This window comes from Theropithecus gelada, chromosome 12 (assembly GCF_003255815.1).
Source record: "Theropithecus gelada isolate Dixy chromosome 12, Tgel_1.0, whole genome shotgun sequence".
NCBI classification, from domain to species: Eukaryota; Metazoa; Chordata; class Mammalia; order Primates; family Cercopithecidae; genus Theropithecus; species Theropithecus gelada.
In genome coordinates, this window is record NC_037680.1 from 78,728,382 (window position 1) to 78,753,988 (window position 25,607).

The 25,607-nt window shown below is 43.9% G+C and overlaps 1 protein-coding gene and 1 non-coding gene across 2 annotated transcripts in view; both read left to right on the plus strand.

Moving 5' to 3' along the window:
• Positions 1–25,607, plus strand: part of KIAA2012 (KIAA2012 ortholog) — a 142,067-nt gene that overhangs the window by 2,490 nt on the left and 113,970 nt on the right. Inside the window, exons 3-5 of the mRNA XM_025404755.1 lie at positions 17,290–17,449; positions 19,841–19,996; positions 24,230–24,372. Of these exons, the coding sequence (XP_025260540.1) occupies positions 17,290–17,449; positions 19,841–19,996; positions 24,230–24,372 (459 nt within the window). The remainder of the gene's footprint in view (positions 1–17,289; positions 17,450–19,840; positions 19,997–24,229; positions 24,373–25,607) is intronic.
• LOC112636835 lies at positions 8,371–8,474 on the plus strand. Its single transcript, XR_003122307.1, has one exon. It is a non-coding gene; the product is annotated as a small nucleolar RNA U13 (small nucleolar RNA).

Below are 25,607 nucleotides of genomic sequence, written 5' to 3' on the forward strand. Positions count from 1 at the left end.
TATAATTGCATGCATCAGCCCTTTGGCTGAGGCCATAAGATAGTCTGGGAAGATGTGTCACTTTGTAAAATTCTAGGTTAGAAATGGTGGGTGACTCCCTAATTTAAAATGTCTACTGACTTTTCATTCCCACAAAATAGTCATCAGCTTCTTCTATCAGGCCTTTCACACACTGGCTTTTCTGCTCAATGTCTAGCCACATTTCCCACCTGTTCCTGTACCACTTCAATCATGGATGCCATAAGGCCCCACCCATGTGATTAGCTCATCATTCTTCAACACCTGTGCCCTGTCATGACTCTCCATTTTTGCACACACTTCTACAGCTGGCAAGCTCCCACCCATCCTTCAAAACACAACTTAAATACCATCTCCTCACTGAAGCCTTCTCCCACTTGCCTAGGCAGAGACAGACCATGCCTCCCTCCTCTGCAAATATTCCCATACCATCATGCACTGAGATTTATCTCTTTGACTGTCTGTCATTCCTGATGGATTAACATCTCTTCCCATCTGGGGACCATGTCTAAATCATTTCCAGAAAGAGTACCCACAAATGTTTGTGGAATAAATGACTTGGTCATGCATGATATTTTCAATGTTTCTTAGATCATCTCCTAGAATCATTGTTGGACAATTTATCACTACCCCCATGCCAGGCAGAGCTTCCAAAAGAAAAAACTCCTCTGCCCTCTTTTCATCTTTCAAAATAGAGAAGCTTGATGACCTTGGCCAAATACCCAATGATCTTTGCCTTAAAAATAATAAATTATTGAATAAAAGAAAACCAATTATTGAATGCTTACTGTTGCGTTATAGCTAAATATTATTTTATTTAATCCTTACAATGACCCTGTTCAATATAGTTTTTCTTGCCTCCTTTTATAGATGAGGAAACCAAAGCTCAGGGTAGATAAGTGATTTGCCCAAGGCCAGAGAGCTACTAAATGACAAAGCCAGAATTCAAATCCAGGACTGCCTACCTCACTAGGGCCTGCATACTTTGCACTCTGCCCTGTTGTTTGTGGACTTGAAGGGACTCCAGTGGTCATTGAGCCTGGTCGTGACCTGTTTGTCTCAGATTCCCTCTGTTACCTTCCCCTGCTCTGCTCTGCATCGCAGGCAGGTTGACCACAGGCTATATACAATTCCGCAAACATCTGTGTTCACTGGCTTCTTGTTGAATTTGCCAATGGGAGACACTGAAAAGAGATTGGAGAGGGATAAGAAGGGGAAGACCACATTATTTCTCCCTTCCCCCTCTGCCTCAGGTGAAAAGAAGCATCTGCATTACCTCTGTGATACAGCTCTCAACAGACAGGCCCACTGTGACCCCCGACTCCTCCAGATGACCCCACCAGCTCCTCCCTCTGTCCTTCTAGCTTAAGTGTGGTGCTGACTTCCTGATGTTACTGATCTCAGTGTTGCCCCCCCGCCCCCATCTGTTTGGCTTCTGAGCTCTCCAATCAACTGTACAACCAATTCCCTAAATTAAATTCCTTCTGTGTTTACTTAGTTTCTATTTTCTTGGTTGGACACTGAGTGATATATAGGCTAACTTACTGCCCAGAGTAAGAATACCTTCCATCGTTTTCAGATGCTTGTCTATAAGGCTAAATACTTCAGGTAACAGATATCTTATTAGTTTATAAAGTAGATGAGTCCGTTTGGGTCAGTTTCATTTTTGGTTATATTTGGTGTCAATGAAACAAAGAAGTTACTATCTTCCTGTGATATCCATCTTCTAAATTTATAGCTCATATCTGTACAAAACAGAATATATAGTCTAACTCCACATGAACAGAGGGAAATGGTGTGAAGAAATTAGAGAAAAGAAAACGTATGGGAGAGTACAGCGCTGGAGTTTAAGATTAAAGGACATAGTAGATTAAAAGAGGAGGGGAAGCAACTCAAAAGGGACTTAGAATTAAAGAAAAAGAACACACCGGGTGCAGTGGCTCATACCTGTAATCCAGCACTTTGGGAAGCAGAGGCAGGAGAACTGCTTGAGCCCAGGAGTTCAAGACCAGCCTGGGCAACATAGTGAGACCCTGTTTCTATCAAAATAAAAATAATAAAAATTATTCTAAAAAAAAGAAAAGAAATGCCTCAGAAGCTTTGGAAAATAGAGAGTACCATCTGACTATGAAAACAACAGCCTGGCAAGAAACTTTTAAAATTATAATACCCAGTGCCAGGACAGCTATAGGGAAACAGCAGTCTCACATGTTAGAAGTACAAATTCACATGACATTTCTGGAGGACAATTTGGCAAAGCCTAAAAGGGGCTGATGCCTTTTGATTCAACATTCTACTTTTAGGAGCTGGCCCTAGGACATAATCAGATATAGGTTCAAAGATTTATGCAGAAAAACATGGACTACAGGGTTCTTTACCATGCAAAACACTGAAAACAGTATATGCCCAGCAATGGAACACTGATTAAATGAACTCTGGTAAATCATGTAATGACCTGGGTCAAGCAATGAAGTCATGTGTTAGTCATGAATAACATGAGAAAATCTGCACAATGTTTTTCTTTTGTTTTGTTTTGAGACAGGGTCTCCTCTGTTACCCAGGCTGGAATGCAGTGGCCAGTGGCACCATCACAGCACACTGCAGCCTCAAACTCCCGGGTTCAAGTGATCCTCCCATCTCAGCCTCGAAGGTAGCTGGGACTGCTGCCTCACGTCACCATGCCAGGCCAACTTTTTGTATTTTTGTAGAGATGGGGTTTAGCTCTGTTGCCCAAGTGGTCTCGAACTCCTAGGTTCAAGCAATCCACCGACCTCGGCCTCCCAAAGTGCTGGGATTACAGATGTGAGTCACCATGCCTGACCCGGAATTTATTTTTTAAAAGCAGATTACAAAAATGTATTCATATAATAAAAATACCAATGTTCATTAACCTTTTTTGAGTAGTTATGGTATTTTTGCCACTATTCTAAGTGCTTTCCAAGTATAACTCATTTATGCTTTCTAATAATCCTGGGAGTAAGTACTATTATTATCCACTTTAAAGGTGAGGAAATAGAAGCACAGAGAGTTTGAGTGACTCACTCAAAGTTATACAGCCAAGTAAATCACTGCACCAGAATGTGAGATTAGGCCACATAGAAAACATCACCTCTCTGATATAATTCTGATTTTTAAAAAGTGATTATTGACCAGGTGTGGTGGCTCACACCTGTAATCCCAGCAGTTTGGGAGGCCAAGGCGGGTGGATCATCTGAGGTCAGGAGTTTGAGACCAGCCTGGCTAACATGGGGAAACCCAGTTTCTACTAAAAATACAAAAACTTAGCTGGGCATGGTGGCACACGCCTGTAATCCCAGCTACTCGGGAGACTGAGGCAGGAGAATTGCTTGAACCCAGGAGGCAGAGGTTGCAGTGAGCCGAGATGGCACCATTGCACTCCAGTTTGGGCAACAAGAGTGAAACTCTGTCTCAAAAAAAAAAATTGATTATATATCCACCAAAGGATATCCACCCAAATTTCAACTGTGGCATAAACCATGGGTGGTGGGATTATAAACCACATATTAATGTATACATTTCTTTCTACCAAATATATTTTTTAAACTATGGGATTTTACAAATAAAATAAAAATCTATAGCTTTGAAAGAGGTAGACAGTTGACCCTAGAGATCAAGATGAGAGGTTTCGGGGAGGAAAATGGAATGGCAAAAAGTGCTGCAAATTGAGTCCACCAATAACCACACCATCTGTCCATTAGGGTGAGTATTTCTTTGTCCAAATACGATAGTTCAAGAGTTTAAAACACTACACTCAAAGTCAAAGAGCCAAAGTGAGGATGGAAAATGGGGTAGAGTAATAGTGCTGCTTACGAAAGGATCTGTTCTTGGCTGGACTGTGTATCACGAAACCTGCATGACTCAGGCCCCACCCAGACCTGTAAGAATGAAGCCTGTTGCAGAAAGGTGAAAGTCAAGGTTTAAAGCATCTCACAGCACCTCCAGCTCTCTGGATCTGACAGCACACATGTGGCAACCCGTCTGGAGTTTATAGCTCAGCATACATCCACCCTTGAACTTTCTTGATGGCCCAACTCCTAATGGGTAAAGATAAATGTTAAGTCAAGAAATCAGAGGTCAGCATTCTTAGACTTCTGGATACACACAGATATGTTGCTTGGTTGGTTTTTCGTTGTTTTTTAACAGAAGGAAATCTTGTTTAGCATTTCTAAAGTTGAAACCATTCTTCTTGAGGCCTTTAATTTATTCAGCTTCCCATTATTGAGACATCAAATAGCTATAAAACCTAAGTAATCATAATTTGGGGTAGGATAAATACCAACAATGAGACATTGATTAAATAATGTGTCTAAAATAATGTGTTTTAAAATTCAGTTCACAGGACATGCCACTTCTCTGTTCCATTGAGAGACAAACAGGATTTAGATAACTATAGCAGATTTCAACCAACATTGTACAATTGTCCCTTGGTATCTGCAGGGTTCCAGGATACCCCTTGATTTCAAAATCAAGGACCACGATTACTTCCAGGAATCCCTGAAGATACCAAAATCCGAGGATGCTTAAGTCCCTTATATAAAATGGCATGGTATTTGCATATAACCTACACATACCCTCCCATATACTTTGAATCATCTCTAGATTGCTTATAATACCTAATATAGTGTAAATACTTTGCAGATAGTTGTTATACTGCATTGTTCTTATTAGTATTTTATATATATATATACACATATATATATATATATATATATATATATATATATATTTTTTTTTTTTTTGGTGGAGACAGAGTTTTGCTCTGTTGCCCAGGCTAGAGTTCAGTGGCATGACTGTAGTTTACTATAACCTTAAACTCCTAGGCTCAAGCAATCCTCCTGCCTCAGCCTCCCAAGCAGCTAGGACTATAGACATGTGCCACCACACTCAACTAATTTTTAAAAAATTTTTTGTAGAGATGGGGTCTCACTATGTTGCCCAGGCTGGTCTCATACTCCTGGGCTCAAGCAATGCTCCCACCTCAGCCTCCCAAAGTATTGGATTACAGATGTGAGTTGCTGCGTCTGGTCTATATTGCTATTATTAATTGTTTTTTTCCACATATTTTTGATCCATGGTTGGTTGAACCTACAAATGCAGAACCCACAGATGCGAGGGCCAACTATATTGCTACTACCATCTTCATTATAAATTTGGTTAAGTTTAAAAGTATTGTCAGCCTTGTTCCACTGAATAGTCACCACTCATTCTGTACTGCCTAATTTCTCCCCGCATGTTAATACTCAAGGCATTTAACTCTTTCATTGCTATTTTCAGCCAATGTCCCCCCACGAAGGAACCTTTAGGTTACCTTTTTTTGTTTTGTTTTTTTAGACAGAGTCTCGCTCTGTCACCCAGGCTGGAGTACAGAGGTGTGACCTTGGCTCACTGCAACCTCCCCCTCCCAGGTTCAAGCGATTCTCATGCCTCAACCTCCTGAGTTGCAGGGATTACAGGTGTATGCCATCATGCCTGGCTAATTTTTGTATTTTTAGTAGAGACAGGGTTTTAGCTTGTTGCCCAGGCTGGTCTCGAACTCCTGATCTCAGGTGATCCTCCCGCCTGGGCCTCCCAAAGTGCTGGGATTATAGGCCCGAGTCACCATACCCAGCCCAGATAGCCATTTTATCAAGTAGAAAATACTGTAAGAAATATGCCTTTTGAATTATTTTTCCCATTCTAACAATAATATCGGAGTTTTATATAAATTAGAAAAATATAGAAAAGGAGAGAGAATTGGCCGGGCGCGGTGGCTCAAGCCTGTAATCCCAGCACTTTGGGAGGCCGAGACGGGTGGATCACGAGGTCAGGAGATCGAGACCACCCTGGCTAACACGGTGAAACCCCGTCTCTACTAAAAAATACAAAAAACTAGCCGGGCGAGGTGGCGGGCGCCTGTAGTCCCAGCTACTCGGGAGGCTGAGACAGGAGAATGGCGGGAACCCGGGAGGCGGAGCTTGCAGTGAGCTGAGATCCGGCCACAGCACTCCAGCCTGGGCAACAGAGCGAGACTCCGTCTCAAAAAAAAAAAAAAAAAAAAGAAAAGGAGAGAGAATTATAAATTATCTGTTACCCTTTTAGCCAGAGATTAGGAAGGTGAAGTTTCCTTGCAAGTCCCGATCAATAACCTGCTACTTGTTTGACGGTGTCGGTAAAATGTAGGAAGTGCTCTGGTGGCTGTCAACAGTGTTAAGTAGGCACCAAGGCAGCAAAGGGGAGAAAGAGCAATTTGCCTGCACTCCTTTTTCTGAGTGTGCTCCATTGGAGCAGGTCCTGAGTCGTTGTACTTGGAGTCTTTAACAAACCTAGAAGTAGGAAAGATCAGAGAGAAACATGGTCAACTCCAACTATGAGGTCAAAGGTAATGTCAATAACAGCTGAACTTATTGAGTGCTTAGTGTGTGGCAGGCACTTTACCTGTATAACCTCATTCAATCTGCACAAGCCTAAGAGCTAGGTGCTAGCATTACCTCCGTTTTATAGGAAGGAAACCTGGGGCTTGACATTAACTAGTTTGCTCAAAATTACACACCTAAGTGGTGAAGCTAGAATTGGAGCCCAACAACGGACTCCAAAGCCCCATGTTTAACCCCTAGACGGCTTGATTTTGGAAACTCCATATGCCCCAGAGAAAAAGAAGCATCTCCCCAACTTTAACAGTATGTTTAAAAAGTGGACCTGAGTCTTTCAACACATCCATTAAGCTAACCCTTTGTAATTCTAGGAGAGCAAATCAGATTTTTATTAAAATTAATTTGGATGATAAGTAGCATTTCTATAATAAGCTATATATATGATCCAGTACACTCCTGTTTCTCTAGGTTTTATGTACTTCATTCATTTGTTCCCTTGTATAACTAACAGAATATTTATAACAATGGCGGGGGCCAGGCATGGTGGCTCACGCCTGTAATCCCAACACTTTGGGAGGCCAAGGCGGGCAGATCACTTGAGGTCAGAAGTTCAAGACCAGCCTGACCAACATGGAGAAACCCCGTCTCTACTAAAAACACGAAAAAAATTAGCCAGGCGTGGTGGTGCACACCTATAATCCCTGCTACTCGGGAGGCTAAGGCAAGAGAATCGCTTGAACCCGGGAGGCAGAGGTTGCAGTGAGCCGAGATCATGCCATTGCACTCCAGCCTGGGCAAAAAAAGTGAAACTCTGTCTCAAAAAAAAAAAAAAAAAAAGAAAGGGCTAACACTTATGTAGAACTTAGTATTATATCAGTACCATTCTAAGTGCTTTACACTTATTAACTCACTTAATCCTCACAACAGGTTAATAAGGTAGATGCCTTTTTTATTGTAGCGAAATATATATAACATGAAATTTACCATTTTAACCATGTTTAGGTGTACAGTTTGGTGGCAGTAAGTATGTTCACATTGTTGTACAATCATTACCATCATCCATTTCCAGGAGTTTTGCCACTTGGCTAAACTGAACTCCATATCCATCAAATAGTAAATCCCCATTTCCCTCTGCCACCAGCTCCTGCAACCATATTTCTGTTGTCTCTGTGAATTTGACTATTCTAAGAACTTCATATAAGTGAAAGCATACAGTTGTATCCTCTGTGGCTAGCTTGTTTCACTTAGCATAATGTCTTCACTCATTAGAAGAATGAATTCATGTTGTAGCATATATCCAAATTTCCTTCTTTTGTAAAGCTGAGTAATATTCCTTTGTATGTATACACCACATCTTGTTTTCCATTCTTCCATCAACAGACACTTAAGTTGCTTCCACCTTTTGGCTGTTGTGAACAATGCCCTATAAACATGGATGTACAAATATCTGCTCATGTCCTTGTTTTCAGTTATTTTATGTATATACCCAGAAGTGGAATTGTTTGGATTATACGGTAATTCTATTTTTAATTCTTTGAGGAACTACCATAGGATTTCCTATAGCAGTTAGTTACACCATTCTACATTCCCACCAGCAGTGCACAAGAGTTCCAGATTCTCCATATCCTCATCAATACTTGTTACTTTCTGTTTTCTTTCAATTTTTTTTTTTGGTGACGGAATTTCGCTCTTGTTGCCCAGGCTGGAGTGCAATGGCACGATCTCGGCTCACTGCAACCTCCGCCTCCCAGGTTCAAGCGATTCTCCTGCCTCAGCCTCCCTAGTAGCTGGGATTACAGGCATGCGCCACCATACCAGCTAATTTTGTATTTTTAGTAGAGACAGGGTTTCTCCATGTTGGTCTGGCTGGCCTCAAACTCCTGACCTCAGGTGATCTGCCCGCCTCAGCCTCCCAAAGTGCTGGGATTACAGGCATAAGCCACTGCGCCCGGCCTTAAACATTTTATTTGATAATAACCAGATCGTTTTGTAATTCATAAGCATGATGATTGGGTGTTCACATGCATATGTGAATGTGCCACCCTCTGAACCTTGTTACAATGTCAACACATCACCTGTCTGACCTGAAAAAAATTTTTCTTTATTTTATAATAGCCATTCTAGTGAGTGTGAAGTGGAATCTCATTGTGGTTTTGATTTGCATTTACCTAGTGATAAATGACATTGAGCATCTTTTTATGTTCGTATTGGCCATTTGTATATCTTTTCTGAAGAAATATCTATTCAAGTCCTTTGCCTATTTTCTTAAGTGGGTTGTTTGTTTTTTTTTTTTCATTGAATTGTAGGAGTTCTTAGATATTCTGAATACTTGGTTCGTGCCTGTAATCCCAACACTCTGGGAGGCTGAGGCGGGAGGATCACTTGAGCCCAAAAGATCGAGGCTACAGTGAGACATGATCACACCACTGCTCTCCACTAGTCTCCAAACTGAGACCATGTCTCTGTCTCTCTCTCTCAAAGAGAGATATTCTGGATATTAATCTCTTACCAGACACAAATTTACAAATATTTTCTCCCACTCCATGGGTTGCCTGCCTTTTCACTCTGTTTATAGTGTCCTTTGATGCACAAAAGTAGGGAGACTGAGGCAGGAGAATTGCTTGAACCCGGGAGGCGGAGGTTGCAGTGAGCCAAGATCATGCCACTGCACTCCAGCCTGGGTGACAGAGTGAGACTCTGTCTTAAAAAAAAAAAAAAAGTTTTAAATTTTTATGAAGTCCTACTTATCTATTTTTTTCTTTTTTGCCTGTTCTTTTGATATCATATTCAAAAACTCATTGCCAAACTCAGTATCATGAAGCTTTTCCCCTATGGTTGTAAACTCTAGGGGAAAACTTTTCTAAGAGTTTTTGCTCCATTTTGAATTAACTTTTGTAAAGGGTGTACGGTAAGAGTCCAATTTCATTTTTTTTTTTGCATGTAAAGTATGTACTTTTGTCATCCTTACTTGACAGATAAAGAAACTGAGGCACAGGTGAATCAAATAATTTCCCTAAGGTCACACAGCTAGTGAGTCATCAAGACAGGATTCAAATCCAGGCAGATGGAGCTCTTGTAGGACCTGGAGCCTAATTTTTGCTGCTAGCAATCCTAGTTGTACCTTCACATTTGTGACATATGGCTGGTCAAATCTTTGATGCTGAATGGTTTGGTCAGGGATCAAGCCTTCTTACAGCACTGCATTAATGAGAAAATTCAGACCACTTAACGACTCTCTTCTTTATGGCCTGGTATCCAGGAACACATGCTCACCACAGATAGACAGGAGAGAGAGTTATCATTTGCACAGAATCCCAGAAATTAAACCTGCAGAGAAAGGGCTGGCTGAGAGCAGCAGTGTTTGCACAAGGCTAATCAAAGTCAGGCTGGGGATGGAGGATGCTTTCCGGGCACCACTACAAGTGGCCCCTCTCCCCTCCCGCCCTGCCCCCGCCTCTACTCCAGTGGCACTCACCTGGCAGCCCCAAGGCTGGCTCCAGTCACACATGCACAGGTGCAGCAACAATGGGCAGTCACCCTGTTCTAAGGCTTGGCCTTTGCTAGAGAACACTGACTCCAGCAAGCCTGACTGAGAGCGAGCAGATGCCAGCTGTGCCCCTCCTGAGAGAAGGACTTCTGGCTGGAGCAGGCAGCTCAGAGCACAGGTGGTCAGCAGTAAAATGCAGACATTATTGGGTTTTTCCATTCAACCGAGCCAACATCTGAGTAGTCAGGAACTGCCCTGGGCCTAAAACAGTGCCTGACACATAGCAGATGCTCAGCAAATTGTTTAATGACATATTGGTTACAAGGATGTGGCCGGGGAAGGTGGGGGTGGGGGTGGGGGTGGGCAGGGGGGGGCCGTAACCTCTACCCACCAGGAGTGCACAATCTGGTGAAAGAGGCAGATTTGTGCCCCAGTGACATTTTGATACAAGGCAGTCCATGAGAGGAGCGAGATGATGATTTCCTAATAAAGAAGGCAGAGAGTGTGACTGCTTCTTACTGGGGAAAATCTAGAGCGGCTTCTTGGAGAAGGTAGAATTTGAGCTGAGTCTTGTAAAGATAAGCAGGTGAGACCTTCCAGGCTTAGGTGAGCAGAGGCCTCTAGGGGAGAAGGTGCAGGGCAGGGGAAGTCAGGGTCACTCCCAGGCTGCCTGATGGAAATATACCTGGGGATGTGGGTGGGGCCAAATTGTGGAGGGCTGTGCCTGCCAGTTCTGGGATTTGGGGGCTTCTCTCTTCACCATTCTGCTGATTCCTGCACACAAAGCCTGGGCCACCCGCTGCAATATGATGGCAACTGGCTGCCTGGGCCTGGGCCTTCATTGCCTTCCTAGGGACTCTGGCGCCCTGTCACCCTATATCTGCTGGGCAGGAACACAAACCCTACCATCTCCTTCCATCCTCTGAAAACCCTCAGCGGCCAGCACTACAGCAGGTGGACAGGACAGCCAGTGCGGGGGAAGGGACAGGTACACGGGATTGCCCTTCGTGCCTCTGCATTCATAGACCTGATATACATCAGGAGAGGCAACTGGCCAGAGCAAGTCCCTCGTTAAAGGCAGCGCTTACGGTGGAATGTGGATAACAGGCCACCCTGTGCACACTAATTACTCATTGCAGAAGAAACCCGAAGCTGGAGTTGATTGGCAAAGCCCAGGCAGGCCTGAACAGTCTGAAACCATCCGTAGCCAGCCTCCTGCTGTCATGTTTATTTCCCTGTTCCAGAAACTCCCTTCCTGGCTCCCTTCTGTCTCCTTTTATATTTTAGAGTGACTTTTGAGTGGGTGGTTAGGTCTAGAATAACTTAAGGGAAGAACTAAAGAAATACGCATGAGAAGAGGGTGGGTGCCATAAAATTAATTAATTTTTAACATGTTTTCTATTTAGAAATATAATCTAACTATATTACTGAAAACTTGATTTTATTTTAAAAAAAAAAAAGAAAGAAAAGAAAGAACTCTTTGTAGTCTTAAGCCCAACACCCTAATACCTCCATTATTAGCTTTTTCATCTATTTTCTTCCAGTCTTTCCATCATGACTATATACAGGATATACTTGTGTGAGGCTGTATTTATACTATGCACGCTTTCTTATATTTTGCTGTTTTCCACTGAAAATATCCTTCAACAGGTTGGAAGTGAGTAAGTAGATTTCACCCTGACTGGTCTCTTCGGTCACCCTAAGCAGGCCTTGGGCATCCCTCAGTGCCTCAGTTTATCCAATGAGATGGGACATTATTAACCAACTTCACGGGCATAATTTGAGAAGTTATTAAAAGAGACCAAGAAACTAGAAAAAAACATAAAGAGAATGTGGTAGACAGGATGTTCTGCCAAAGATATCTCTGTCCTAATCCCTGGGACCTGTGAGGTTACAGGGCAAAGGGAAATCAAGGTTGCAGATGGAATTAAGGTTGTCCTCAAGAGATGGCCTTGAAATGGGGAGATTATCTTGGATGATCCAGGTGGGCCCAAGGTAAGCACAAGAGTCCTTAAAAGCAGAAGAAGGAATCAGAAGGAATGATCAGAGAGAGGGCAGCCTGAGGAGGACTCGGCTCAATGTTGCTGCCTTTGAAGATGGAGGAAAGGGTGACAAGCCAAGCAATGAAGCTGGGGGTGACCTTTAGAAGCTGGAAAAGGCAGGGAAACAGATTCTTCCCTAGAGCCTCTAGAAGGAACTCAGACCTGTCAGCACCTTGATTTTAGCCCAGTGAGACCCATTTCAAACTTCTAACCTTCAGAACAATACGAGAATAACACATGTGTGTTGTTTAAACCACTAAATGTATCGTAATTTGTTAACAACAGCAATAGAAAATGAATACACCAAGATCAGCTTCCAAACCCTAAGCAAAAATATATGTAAATACTCTAAATTCCTGGTCTAGGATTCCCTAACTCTTCTTGGCAACTCCCTGCACCATGGTGCAAGCTTCTCAGTAAAGCTTCAGAACCAAGCTGGTGCTTCAGAAATGCCCACTAATGGCTGGGTGCAGTGGCTCACTTCTGTAATCCCAGCACTTTGGGAGGCAGATCATGATGTCAGGAGTTCGAGACTAGCCATGGCCAACATGGTGAAACCCCATCTCCACTAAAAATACAAAAATTAGCCGGGTGTAGTATTGGGTGTCTGTAATCCCAGCGACTCAGGAGGCTGAGGCAGGAGAATCACTTGAAATCGGAAGGCAGAGGTTGCAGTGAGCCAAGATCATGCCACTGCACTCCAGCCTGGACGAAAGACCGAAACTCTTTCTCAAAAAAAAAAAAAAAAGAAAAAGAAAAAAGAAATAAAAGAAAAGAAAAGAAAAAGAAATGCCCACTAACGAGAAACTACAAGGGTTCTTGTCCAGACTCAAATAGCACATCATGCCATCCGCACAGGGGCCACCACAGCATCTCGGAAGAGACTGGTCCTTACTGCATTCAGAGGAAAGTCAGTCAAAGCAAAGATTCACAGAAAAGAAATGAAGTTCCAATTCACCCAGAAAAGGCCTCTGGTCTAATGGCTCCGTATTTCAGGGCCCAACACAGTGTCTGGCATATAAAAAGTACCCAACAAATATTTATCGTATGACTGAATGAAAAAATTGAGTGAGTAAAAGTGTCATTTAGCTTCCACCATCCTCTCTATAATTATTTCTTTCATGTCCTCTGGGAAAAGCCTCAAGACCACATGAGACTGAATTTCTAGGCTGTTTTTGCACTTGAAGTACCTGCCACATAAACTTTCCAGACATTAAGGAGCAGGTGATGCTCTATGTTTGAATTCTAAGCATTCATTTAATTCATAAGTCCCTAAGGAGTAAAGCCAATTGAATAGTAAGCCACGCTTTCTTTTATCTTGAACCTTGAACCCATGCACTCTAGCCCTAAATCTAGAGCACTTTCCCAGGCTTTCTTACAAGCTGTCTCCTCCCCACTCTGCCGCTTGTACATTTTGGACTCACTTGATGTGATTTTATTAGTTATCAATCCATCTTAATCATCCCCTTTTCTCCAGTGCTTGTTTCCCATCCCTTCAATCTGTAGCAGCTTTAAATCTGTTGCTCCCATATCGTATCCATGTATCAGAAATACTTTTGGCTGCAAGCAACACATTTGATATGTTGATATCAATCATTGATAACTATGATTATCAATGGTTGAAGTTGGGGAATCAGCAAACACTGTTCACTGGCCAAATCCTGCCCATTACTTGTTTGTGTAAATAGAGTTTTATTGGAACACAGCCATGACCATTTGTTTACATATTGTCTATGGATGCTTTTGCACTACAAGGACAGGTTGAGTGGTGGCAACAGAGACCATATGGCCTGCAAAGCCTAAAATATTTACTCTCTGGCCCTTTAAAAATACCTTCCAGGTTGCGCATGATGACTCACGCCTGTAATCCCAGCACCTTGGGAAGCTGATACAGGTGGATAACTTAAAGTCAGGAGTTCAAGACCAGCCTGGCCAACATGGTGAAACCCTGTCTCTACAAAAATATAAAAATTAGCCAGGCATTGTGGTGCACACCTGTAATCCCAGCTACTCTGGAGGCTGAGGCAGGAGAATCGTTTGAACCCAGGAGGCAGAGGTTGCAGTGAACCAAATTAGCACCACTGTACTTCAGCCTAGTTGAAAAAGCAAGATAGTCTCAAAAAAAAAAAAAAAAAAGTCTGCCAACCCCTGATTTAGGCAATAAAGAGATTTAATTATCTCAAGTAACACAAAGTGAAAGGGCAGGAGTTTCATGCTTGCCCAGCTGCTCGCCAATGCCATTAAGGACACAAGCGCTATCTTTTCCTTCCACCATCCTTTGAATGTTGGTTTTTCTAATTAGGCTTGTTAGCACATGTTCACAAGATGGTCCCGTACTTTCAGAGGTCACATCTGGGTTCAAAGCAGAAGAAAGGGGCCAGCAAGCCATCCTTGCACAGCTGTTCCTTCTCTAAAGAAACAAAGACCTTCCAGAGGCTCCCAATAGTTTCCCCTTAGTTTCATTGACCAGAGCTAGGTCCCTTGGCCACTCTGAGATGCAACGGAGTCTGGGAAAGCAAGGCCCTCCATGTCTGTACTTCCCTGGATTCAACCAACAGGGATTCAGAATATTCAGGAAAAAAAAAAATCCAAACAAACGAACAAACAAAAAGAAAGTATAACTATTTATACCGCATTTACATTGTATTCAGTATTATAAGTTGCTAGAAACAATGTAAAGAATAAGGAGGATGCATACAGGCTATACTGTACAAATATTACTACCACCATTTTATAATATGTAAGGGACTTGAGCATACACAGATTTTAATATCCACAGAGGTCCTGGAACTAATTCCCCACAGATAACAAGGGATGACTATTTGGGAAAGGGGATCTGCTGACAAAAAATCGGGGCTTTTTTAGCAAAAAGAAGCGAGGGGGAATAAGTGTTGAGCAGTTAGCATAATCTCCCACCACCTGGACAAGGGAAAGGAGAAAAGACCTAATATTTGTTCACCACCTACTATGTGCTAAGCATTAAATATTTTACATACCTCAGCTCATCTAATCCTTACACTGAGGACACTGAGTAAAATTACTCAGAGAAGTAATTAACATGCCCAAGGATGGGGCAAGATCCCAAGATCAATCCCATCTTAAGGCAAAGCCTCTGCTCAGTCTCCACTGTGTTCTCCTCAGCTCCCTTTAGGAGTACTGAGAGATTGGAAAGCGCTTTCACAAGTGCAGGGCGGACAGGGAGTGAGAGGATGCACCCTGTCACCTGACTATAAGCTGGCTCAGTGGGACACCGTTCACTTACATTATTTCATTTACACCAAAAAGGAGGTATTATGCCAGCATTATGGGTGAAATTATATAACAATAACACGATTGAGAAATGGTGGGGCTGAGATTGGAACTATTTGTTCATTTATTCATTTCCCCCACAATATTGAGCCCCTAGTATGTGCCAGGCACTGCGAAACCTGACTCTCGGGTTGATTCCAGAACCCGTGCACTCTCCATTCCCTCTACCACTATTTAGCTCCATTTTAGAGAGAAGTCCAGAAGGTTCCAGAGCTCACCCGAGATCATAAAGTTCCCCTGAGGCAGAGCAGGCCTTGAGCCCAGGCACTCTGGCCGTAAATCCAAGGCTCTTTCCCAAGCTTTCTCACAGGCTGTCTCCTTCCCACTCTTCGGCTTGTGCTTTTTGGACCCACTTGATGTTTCCCTGTGTCCATTGTTCAGCCTCTGCAGGCCCATAAGACTGAAATGAAAGACTGTTCTGAAGGTTAGAAAGAGATTTGGTGCCTAGAGGATGAGTTTCAGGATGCCAGAGCTATTGAGCCACTGAATTAACCAACCCTGGTATTCTCTAGCCTTTGGTCTTTTTGTTACATGAGACAACAAACTTTCTTTCTCATTGTTCAAGTCTGTTGAGTCAGGATTTATTGCATACTAACACGTATGAAAACGCTGGTCTCCCTAGAAGATAATTCTTACAGTCTGCGACACTCACTGAGGCACCTACTTCAAAACATCTTTATTTATTGTTTTGACATCAAGCTGGTTCATGGTGCTAACTCTTGGTCCTTTGATGAGATGGTCAGTTGTTGAAGAACAAGAGGCTTTGCACTGATGTGGATTCTGAAACCCTAGATTCAAGCCCAACTCCACTTCTAACTGGCTCCACACAGTTGTCCTCTATCCTTCCAGGCTATATCGTTGCCTTGGGAGAGTTCCTTAGCCAAAGGGGACTAAGTGGGCTTCATCTCTCATGCCAGTTCTCACTGGCACACTGTGTAGATCACTTTTGTGAAGCATCCAAGAATATATGCTGTCTGTTTCCATTCATATGAAGTTCAAGAATAGAATAAAACAGTCCACGGTGTTAGAAATCAGAATAGCAATTACCTAGTGGGCAGGAGGATATTGACTAAAAAGTGGCATGAGGGACTTCCTGGGTGGATGAAAATGTTCTGGATTTTGTTTTCTGTGGTGGTTACAAAGGTATATACAGTTGTCAATATTTATCAAATGAACATCCAAGCTCTGTATAATCTATGCTATATAAATTATGCCTCAGTTTCAAAAATGTTTTTAAGGAGAAAATGGATTCTGAGATCACTTTCAGTTCAGCAGTCAAGAATTCTGTGATTGATTAGGAATGTCTGCCATGGACACTGGGGAGGGTGAGAGATGTCAACACAAATTTCACACATTTGCTATTCTTGTGCCTAAGCAATCATCCTCTGAGAGCTTCTACATCAGTTAAGTGGTTATAGTAACTCAGTCCACCTTATAGGATTACAGATGAAGTGAAAGTTCTCTGTGTAATGTAAATTCCTAGTCAATTGTAAGAAGTTATTATCCATATTTATTCCCCATGATGTCTTGCACGGTGGCACTGACTTTGGCAGGTAGGTTCCCAGAAAATTCTCCCCAGCTTAAATGAAATGCATCAGAGCCAGATATTTTCAAAATGCCAGGCTCCCCGTGAACACGGACATGATTTGTCTGTCCCAGTATTCATATTACAAACACTGAATGCCAATGCAGATTTGTGAGCTGGCTTTCCCATTACAGTACAGAGCCATTTTTGAAGACACTAAAATGATGTCCACAGGCTGAACTAGGTAATGTGTTTTCTTCTGAAGTTTTTACCCTTTCCTAATGCTCTATCTCAAGATGGAGTCTGGTATATGTCATTTCTCCTTCTGCTTCCAACTGCAAACGTGCAGGGGCCTTTCAGAGCTTTGTTCTGAGGGCTCTTGGTTTATGTCTATTAGCCAAGGCATCTGTTTTTGGTGCCTTCTGGCACCTTCTGGGAGTTTCCTGGGTTACTGATGAAGACTGTGCTAACCAGCCTATATCACTGGGTGGCTCAGGGCTCAGCAGCTGTACTGTTTCCTGACTGGTGTCCCCACAGGGACAGCAGGACAGAGCCTGGCAACCATACCTCCACTTCCGAAGCCAGCTGGAGAGCCAGGCCCAACGGCAGATCCAGCCAGGACATTCAGCCAAGAGATACCTCAGAGGCCTCCTGCGGACTTGGCCCCCAGACGCCATGTATAGGCTGTGGTGCGCAGGTCAGTGGGGAAATGGGAGAGGGGCACACCCCAAACTGCCCCACCTCCCATTCTGGTGTGACAGTGTGTTTTCCATCAAGACCTGAAACACCAGGATTTCAAGCCCAATTCTGTGTTAAAGCAAAACTCCATGCCTGGTAGCCCACAAATCCCTTTCACAGCTCCCACCCTTTGTCCTCTGAAGCATTTGCAGAGGGAAGAACGGCCTGAAGTCCTGCCTTCACTCCCACCCCTCGCCCTCAGCAGCCTTACATGCCACATCCAGGCCAGAACTTTCTTCCCAATCTTCTCCACTCAGAGACCCTCCAGTTCAACCCCCACCTTTTACAAGATAAGGAAGAAGAAGCCCAGAGAGGCAAAGGAATTTGTCCAAGATCATTCAGTCAAAAGCAGAGCTGGGACCAGAAGTCAGATCCACCCTGCACTCCCACAGTTCCACATTCTTCCCAGCATTCCTTAGTTCCCCATCTGAGGTGATCCCAGGTCCTCCCAGAAATGAAATGTTAGGACTTCTCCTCTTAAAGATGGCGGCTCTCCAGCATAATCCATTAGGAGTGGGATGGACACCCTTCTGATGAACAGACTCTAAATGCACTCTGTAAATGCTTGAAAACAAAAACGGGAAGTGGTTGGGGATTAGAGTTGCCAGATTAAGCACGTGCATACCCACCCCCGCAACACGCATAAACAGTTACACTTGCAATCTTCGGGATGTACTTCTACTAAAAAAGTATTCCTTCAAGCCTGTAATCCCAGCACTTTGGGAGGCCGAGACGGGCGGATCACGAGGTCAGGAGATCGAGACCATCCTGGCTGACACGGTGAAACCCCGTCTCTACTAAAAAAATACAAAAAACTAGCCAGGCGAGGTGGCGGGCGCCTGTAGTCCCAGCTACTTGGGAGGCTGAGGCAGGAGAATGGCGTGAACCCGGGAGGCGGAGCTTGCAGTGAGCTGAGATCCGGCCACTGCACTCCAGCCTGGGCGACAGAGCGAGACTCCGTCTGAAAAAAAAAAAAAAAAAAAAGTATTCCTCATTTATCCAAAATTCAAACTTAACTGGACATCCTGTATTTTATTTGGCAAGCCTATTTGAGATGAGAAGAGTGAGCAGCGAATGTGCCAGTACCCACTCGGCTGTTTGCCACTTCTTTAGCAACAAGAAATAGCCAGGACCAGAGAAAGACTGACTTTCTTCCTGCTTTATAGGTTTACCCTGAGGAAGAAGAGAAAGCAATTCACTCCCCCAGTAAGTGGTGACTTGAAGCAAAATGAAAGTTGTGGGCTCGTCCAGTCATTGGTTTTACTCTCAGGGTAGTTCCACAGTTATAGGCAGTTCCATTTATTTGACACTTTTGAGAAAGAGCCACTTAACCAAAGAAGTGTTTGTCATTGGGTGGGGCAGAGGGCAGAGCAGGCCACTCTCCTATAGCCTAGGTGCAACATTCCCCAGAATGAAGGACCCTCTTAGCCTCAGAAAAAGTCTCCGAGTCCTCCATGGGAGTCTATGGCTAAAATGTATGGTTTAAGGAAAGATACACACACACAAATGCATTCTTGAGCTCCTTGCCATAATTTCTTGCCAAAGTCCCTCTTGAAGGTGAGACCCTCAAGCTGGAGGCACAATGGCAAGAATCTGATGTGAGCCCATCAGTCCAATGGCCCCACCACCCTCTTTCTGCACATCTCAGAACTCCCCACTTTGTGACACTAATGTATATATTCTCTGGGACTTCTTTACACCCCTATGATTAATCCTCCCCACCCTTCAAGCTCACACCTTCTGCAAAGTCTTTGCTGAAAACTCCAGTCAATATTGAGCTCCTTGTTTTCTGACCTTATATTACACTGACACTCAGAGCCATACAGAACACAAGAGAGCTTTGCCTCTCCAATAGACTATTGAGTGCCTTTTAAAAGGGCCCAAGTTTGGTTCCATTGTATCTACTTCACTGACTAGCTGAGGGGTGAGCCCATAGAGAAGCCCTCAATAAATACTTATAGAATGATGGATTGAGGAGGCTGCTGACCATGGGGCCTACAGAAGCAAATAGGATACATCCACTACCACTGGATCTCCTCCTGAGGCAGGAGGAGCTTTTTGCCCCCAAAGAAGCAGCCATGTTCCTTCCACCAGGGAGACCCATTTCTTGGGAATGATGGGATGGAGGAAGTACACATGTAGCACAGAACCAGAAGCACCTAAGACACTGGATAGACAAGCCTCTATGGGTTCTATCCGACTTTTTAATCTCCCTCATCTTCTAATTGTCTTCCCTAATGGGCAATGTCCAAAGCCAAGACTAGTGCAAGTGAGGAACCTTGTAGTTACCGCTGAGAACTTGAAGTTGGCGACCACTGTTTCTATCAATATCCCCTGATCTGCTCTTCAGGATACATCAAAGATTCTGTGCTGCTCCAGGACAGTCAACTTAATGTACCAAAGAAGCTCAGGCCACAACAAGATCTTTCAGGTGTACCCCCAAAATACCATCTCCTGCCTGTCTTCCCTTCATTTTGGATTCAACAAGGAAAATCTTTTGAACAAGGTACATGTTAATTTGCATGTTGATTTTATGACCGGTTCTCAGATATTTGAATTGTTAACACCTTAAAATGGCGTTTCCCAAAACAAGGTCTTCGGATTCTGGGTTGCATAGTCCTCAATCTGTAAAATGAGGGGTGAGTGCAGACCAGCACTGTCCAATAACGCTTTTCACAGTGATGGAATGTTCCCTATGGGCTGTCCAATAAAGTGGCCATTATCAACATGTGGCTATTGAGCACTTGAAATGTAGTAATTACAACAGTGAAACTGAGCTTTTTATTTTATTTTATATTAATTAATTTATATCTAAATAACCACATGCAGCTGGTGGCTACTGTGTTTGGCAGTGTAGGTCTAGCCTCTAGATTTTAGATGATTTCTTAGATCTGTTTCACTCTTATATTCCTTAATCCTGTGATTTTTGTGGCAATATAATGTGAAATATATATATAGGATTTGGAGCCAGAAATGTGTATCGAAATGGCTGTTCTCTCACTTACTAGTGTAAGATCTTAAGCAAGTCATTTAACCTCTTTGAGCTTATGTTTGCTCATCTCTGTAATGGGCACAATAAGATCTACATCGTGGCTATACAGAAAATTATGGCAAGCCATCTGTAAACTGTTTAGTAGTATGGGGGTTGACCCTGTCAATATTATTCTATGGAACTTGAAGCATTAAAAGAGCCAGAAGTTGCCTTTGGTAAGGGAGATGTGAAAAGACAACTGGGTAGCAGTAATAGGCAAAGACAAGAGCCTTGGCTGGTAGCAGAGTTCTTGAGAAAATAAAAGAACAAGAGCCCAACATAAGATTTTTGGCCAGACTCAGTGGCTCATTCCTGTAATCCCAACATTTTGGGAGGCCAAGGAGGGAGGATTGCTTGAGGCTAGGAGTTTGAGACCAGCCTGGGCAACATAGTGAGACCCAGTCTCTACAAAAAATTTAAAATTTAAGCTGGGCGTGGTGGCACATGCCTGTAGTCCCAGCTACTTGGGAGGTTGAGGCAGGAGGATCACTTGAGCCCAGGAATTCAAGGCTGTAGTGAGCTATGATGGCACCACTGCACTCCAGCCTGAGACCCTGCCTCTAAAATATGTGTAATGAAATTTTCCAGAAACAGTGGCAGTGGCTGACCAACCCCCATCTTTGGGGAAATGATCTGGTCAGGATAAGTAGAGAATCTGGTTTATCAAATGAATGGAGAAGAACATGGCAGGTTCTCAGAGCCTGAGGCCATTACATAGTTCAACCAACCACACATCTCACTTGAGTCTCTTTTTTTCTTTTTCTTTTCTTTTTTATTTTATTCTACTTTTTATTTTTTTTTTTAGAGACAAGGTCTTGCTCTTGTTCTGTCACCCAAGCCGAAGTGCAGCCGTGTGATTACGGCTCACTGCAGCCTTGAATTCCTGGGCTCAAGCGATCCTCCCACTTAGCCTCCTAAGTAGCTGGAACTGTAGGAGCACATCACCACTCCCAGCTAATTTTTGTATTTTTTTGTAGAGATGGGGTTTCACCATGTTGCCCAGGCTGGTTTCAAACTCCTGTTCTCAAGTGCTCCTCCCCCCTTGGCCTCCCAAAGTGCTGGGATTACAGACATCAGTCACTGCTCTCGGCCTCAGGGCTTTCATTTTATGGCTGGAGTAACACTGCACACCTGAGGGATAAAGTGACTTTCCTAATTGATGCCATATACTAAGGAGCTGTCACAATCAGGCAGAAAACAAAGAGACTGTATCAAATAGTGATTAAACATGTGACCATTAGCACTGATTCCAAGCCATATAGCCACTCTGGGCCTCGGTTTTCTCATTTACGAAATGGAGATGACCATACCCATCTTTATCTCACAGGGTTGCATGTGGGAATTAAATGAGATACTGTAGTACTAGAAGCGGGCACATACTATGTGCTCAGTAAATGTTCATTATACCTCCTTAGCTTGTTGGAATGCCCAATTACCCATGATCACAGTGGCCAAAAAAATCTATTTTAAAAGAAGCAAAAATAGTTCAGTGGCTGTAACTTGAACCCTGACTGATGTTTTCATTTGTTTGAACCTTATCTTCCACTGGTTTCCCTCTCTTTGCCCAACACTGTATCTGAAGAAGTAGCAAAAGTCCCAGCTGCAAATCCCAGGTCTCCAACAATACGATGTTGGCTAAGTCACTTATGCTCTCTGCATCTTCAGTTTGTGCATATGTAAAATGCAAATACTGGGGTCTGCATTCCTTCCTCCCTGGTTGTTTGTGAAAAATAACAGGAGAGGACAGAGCTACTCCAAGGCACATTATCTGGATTATCTGAATCCATATCTGAGATCCAGAGAGACTAAGTTTTGTGGTCTCCTTTCAACAACTGAAGCTTCCAATACTTTACTTGCAAATCTGTTTCTATTAAGCACAAATAAATGAATCAGATGATGATGTTTACTAAGAAAAAAATTCTGTTTCCCCTCGCGTTGCTTGAGTCACATATTCAAACTCACCTGGGATATCACCAAAGGGAAAATTGTCTCTCTGTTCCGCCTACTCACAATGCCCCCTACCCCAACTTAGAGACCCAATGTGTAAGACTGTTCAGACTGGGCGCAGTGGCTCACGCCTGTAATCCCAACACTTTGGGAGACTGAGGCAGGTGGATCACTTGACGTCAGCAGTTTGAGACCAGTCTGGCCAACATGGTGAAACCCCCGTCTCTACTAAAAATACAAAAATTAGCTGGGTATGGTGGTGCATGCCTATGATCCCAGCTACTCGGGAGGCTGAGGCAGGAGAATCACTTGAACCTGGGAGGTGGAGGTTGCAGTGAGCCAAGATAACACCACTGCATTCCAGCCTGGGCAACAGAGTGAGACTATGTCCCCTGCGCCCCCCACAAAAAAACAAAACAAAACAAAAAAAACTATTTAGTAGGTAAGTGACCATTTGGCTAGAGTTTCACTTCCTCCACCCTCAGAAATGCATTTGGTTCCAGGTGAATCTGACCAGAAAAGGTGGACCTAGTTAGTATCCGGTTTGACCCCAAGGAATCATTCTAGAATATCCCCAAAGGTCTTTAGTGCTGCTCTCTGTATGGAGTTGAGATCCTCTCAGGAGCAGGCCTAATGTAGCCCCGGGTCACCTCATATTAATGAGTCCCCAGCCCATCAGATTTCCCTGGGCCACTAAAACCAGAGCAGACGCTCTGAACCTGAACCCGGGCCTGAGCCTGTATTTCTTCCACCAACACTCAGCCTCAGTTCACTTCTAGCACGGCCTTCAGGAGCCACTGGGCAAAGGAAGGAGAGCTGGAGGGAGGGAGTAGCCCCATCTGTGGGCGATTGACTCTTGGCCCAGTGACGCCAAGGATGGAAATAATGAACGGGAGCCGAGAGGGAAGGTGAGGCTGGCTGGAGGCAGGAGGAGAAGCAGCTCCCAGAAGTCTTGTGATCCATCACACACAGGCCCCCAAAGCCTTCCAGAGCCCCTAGTTGAAAGACAACCCCGCATTGTTCCATGGAGCCGCATGCTGGGAATAAAGGTATTGCTAAAACTTGGCTCCAAACAAGGAAGCTTTGCCAGACTGTTTCAGCAATAAATCTACCTTGAGAAAGTGATGAAAACAGCTGCAGGACCCCTTAAACCACTGATGAAAGATTTGTTAACTATGTTGGAGTCATCTGTTGACTCAGATCCTTCCTGAGGGTTGCAGACAGTATAAGTTCAGAGAGCTAAACAGCAGTCTCACCTCATTGCATTCGGCAGAGGCTTTTCTACAAATAGAGAGCCAGGAGACAGCCCTGGAATCCCAAGAGCTTGCTTCAGGCTGAGCACCTCCATGACAACAGAGCAGGCTGCAGGTCACGCCACCATAATCACACCACTGTCATCCACTAATCCCTCACAGTTTACAAAGGGCTGTCACATTCATTATCTTATTTGAGCTCCAGATAACTCTACAAGGAAGTGAGGGCAAGAAATCCATATCCCCATTTTACAGATGGGGAAACTGTGTCTAAGAAATGAAGACTCAACCCTGAGCCTCCTGACTGCTAGTGCAACTCTGTTTCCACAGACCTGGCTGCCACTTCCAAGGAGGCACTATCAGAAATACCGAATAAGGGAGGAGGGGGAGCAAGGGAGGGCCTTGAGCACCTTTACTCAGAGAAGCAAGAAGGGAGGCAGTTTGGAGGCAGCAAGAACACCGCATCCATTTCCAGGGTGACAAGCTGACCCGTTGTTCACCTTGGCAGGTCAACAGGGCCTGGATGAAGGGGAAGCTGGAGCTGCTGGACATGTGGACCAGAGCCCTCTAGCCAAGAACCATGGCAGTCAGGGGACTCGCTTGCCACCACTCAGGAAGCAGCCCTGGCAGGAAGACGAAACGTGGGCAGAGGTACCATTTCTTTTTTTTTTTTTTTCGTTTTCCCCCTAGATGGAGTCTCACTCTGTCACCCAGGCTGGAGCGCAATGGCGTGATTTTGGCTCACTGCAACCTCCACCTCTCAGGTTCAAGCATTTCTCCTGCCTCAGCCTCCCGAGTAACTGGGACTACAGGTAAGTACCACCAGGCCTGGCTACTTTTTTGTATTTTAGTAGAGATGGGGTTTCACCATGTTGCCCAGGCTGGTCTCGAACTCCTAAGCTCAGGCAATCTGCCGGCCTCAGCCTCCCAAAGTGCTAGGATTACAGGCATAAGCCACCGAGCCTGGCCAGAGGTACCACTTCTAATGTGCTCTCCTCTGTCATTGTTCTTGACTACCGAGAGGATTCTCTCTCCCTTTGCCATTTCTTGATACCTCCACAGAAGGGAAGAGTACTTTGACCCTTTTGACCACCATTTCCCCGAAGTGTCACATATAGAACTCTAGCATTGCAAGATGCTCCATTTAACAAAATTTTGGCTGGGTGCGGTGGCTGACGCCTGTAATCCCAGCACTTTGGGAGACCGAGGCAGATGGATCACCTGAGGCCAGGAGTTCGAGACCAGCCTGGCCAAACATGGCAAAACCCCGTCTCTACTAAAAATACAAAAATTAGCCAAGCATGGTGGCAGGCACTGTAATCCCAGTTACTCGGGAGGCTGAGGCAGGAGAATCGCTTGAACCTGGGAGGAGGAGGTTGTAGTAAGCCAAGATCGCACCATTGCACTCCAGCCTAGGCAACAGAGCAAAACCCTGCCTCTAAATAAATAAATAAGAGTTTCATAGGCAAATACATTGGGGAAGTTCTGCATGCCTTCTCCTCCTGGAAAGTCACATGCATAGATACAGAGAACTTCAAGAAGTTCTATAACATAGTCACCAGCTTAACTTTGTTAAACTCTGGGTTTTCCAAACTTAGCTAACCACAGATTCTCCCCTGACTCTTTGCTCATCTTGGCAGCTGTTAATCTGGTTTGGAAAATAGCTATTGCCTTAGACTCAGAAAAGCCTTGGTTTGGGTCCTGCTTTTTGCTAGTTATGATAAGCCTGTTCAAGAATCGTTAACTAACTTTGAGCCTGAATTCACCTCTTCTGTAAAATGGAGCTATTATCATATGTCTCACAAGGTTACTGTGAGGATTAAATGAGTTACAATGTAGAAACACTTTCTAAACTCTAAGGCTGTGTGTGTGTGTGTGTGTGTGTG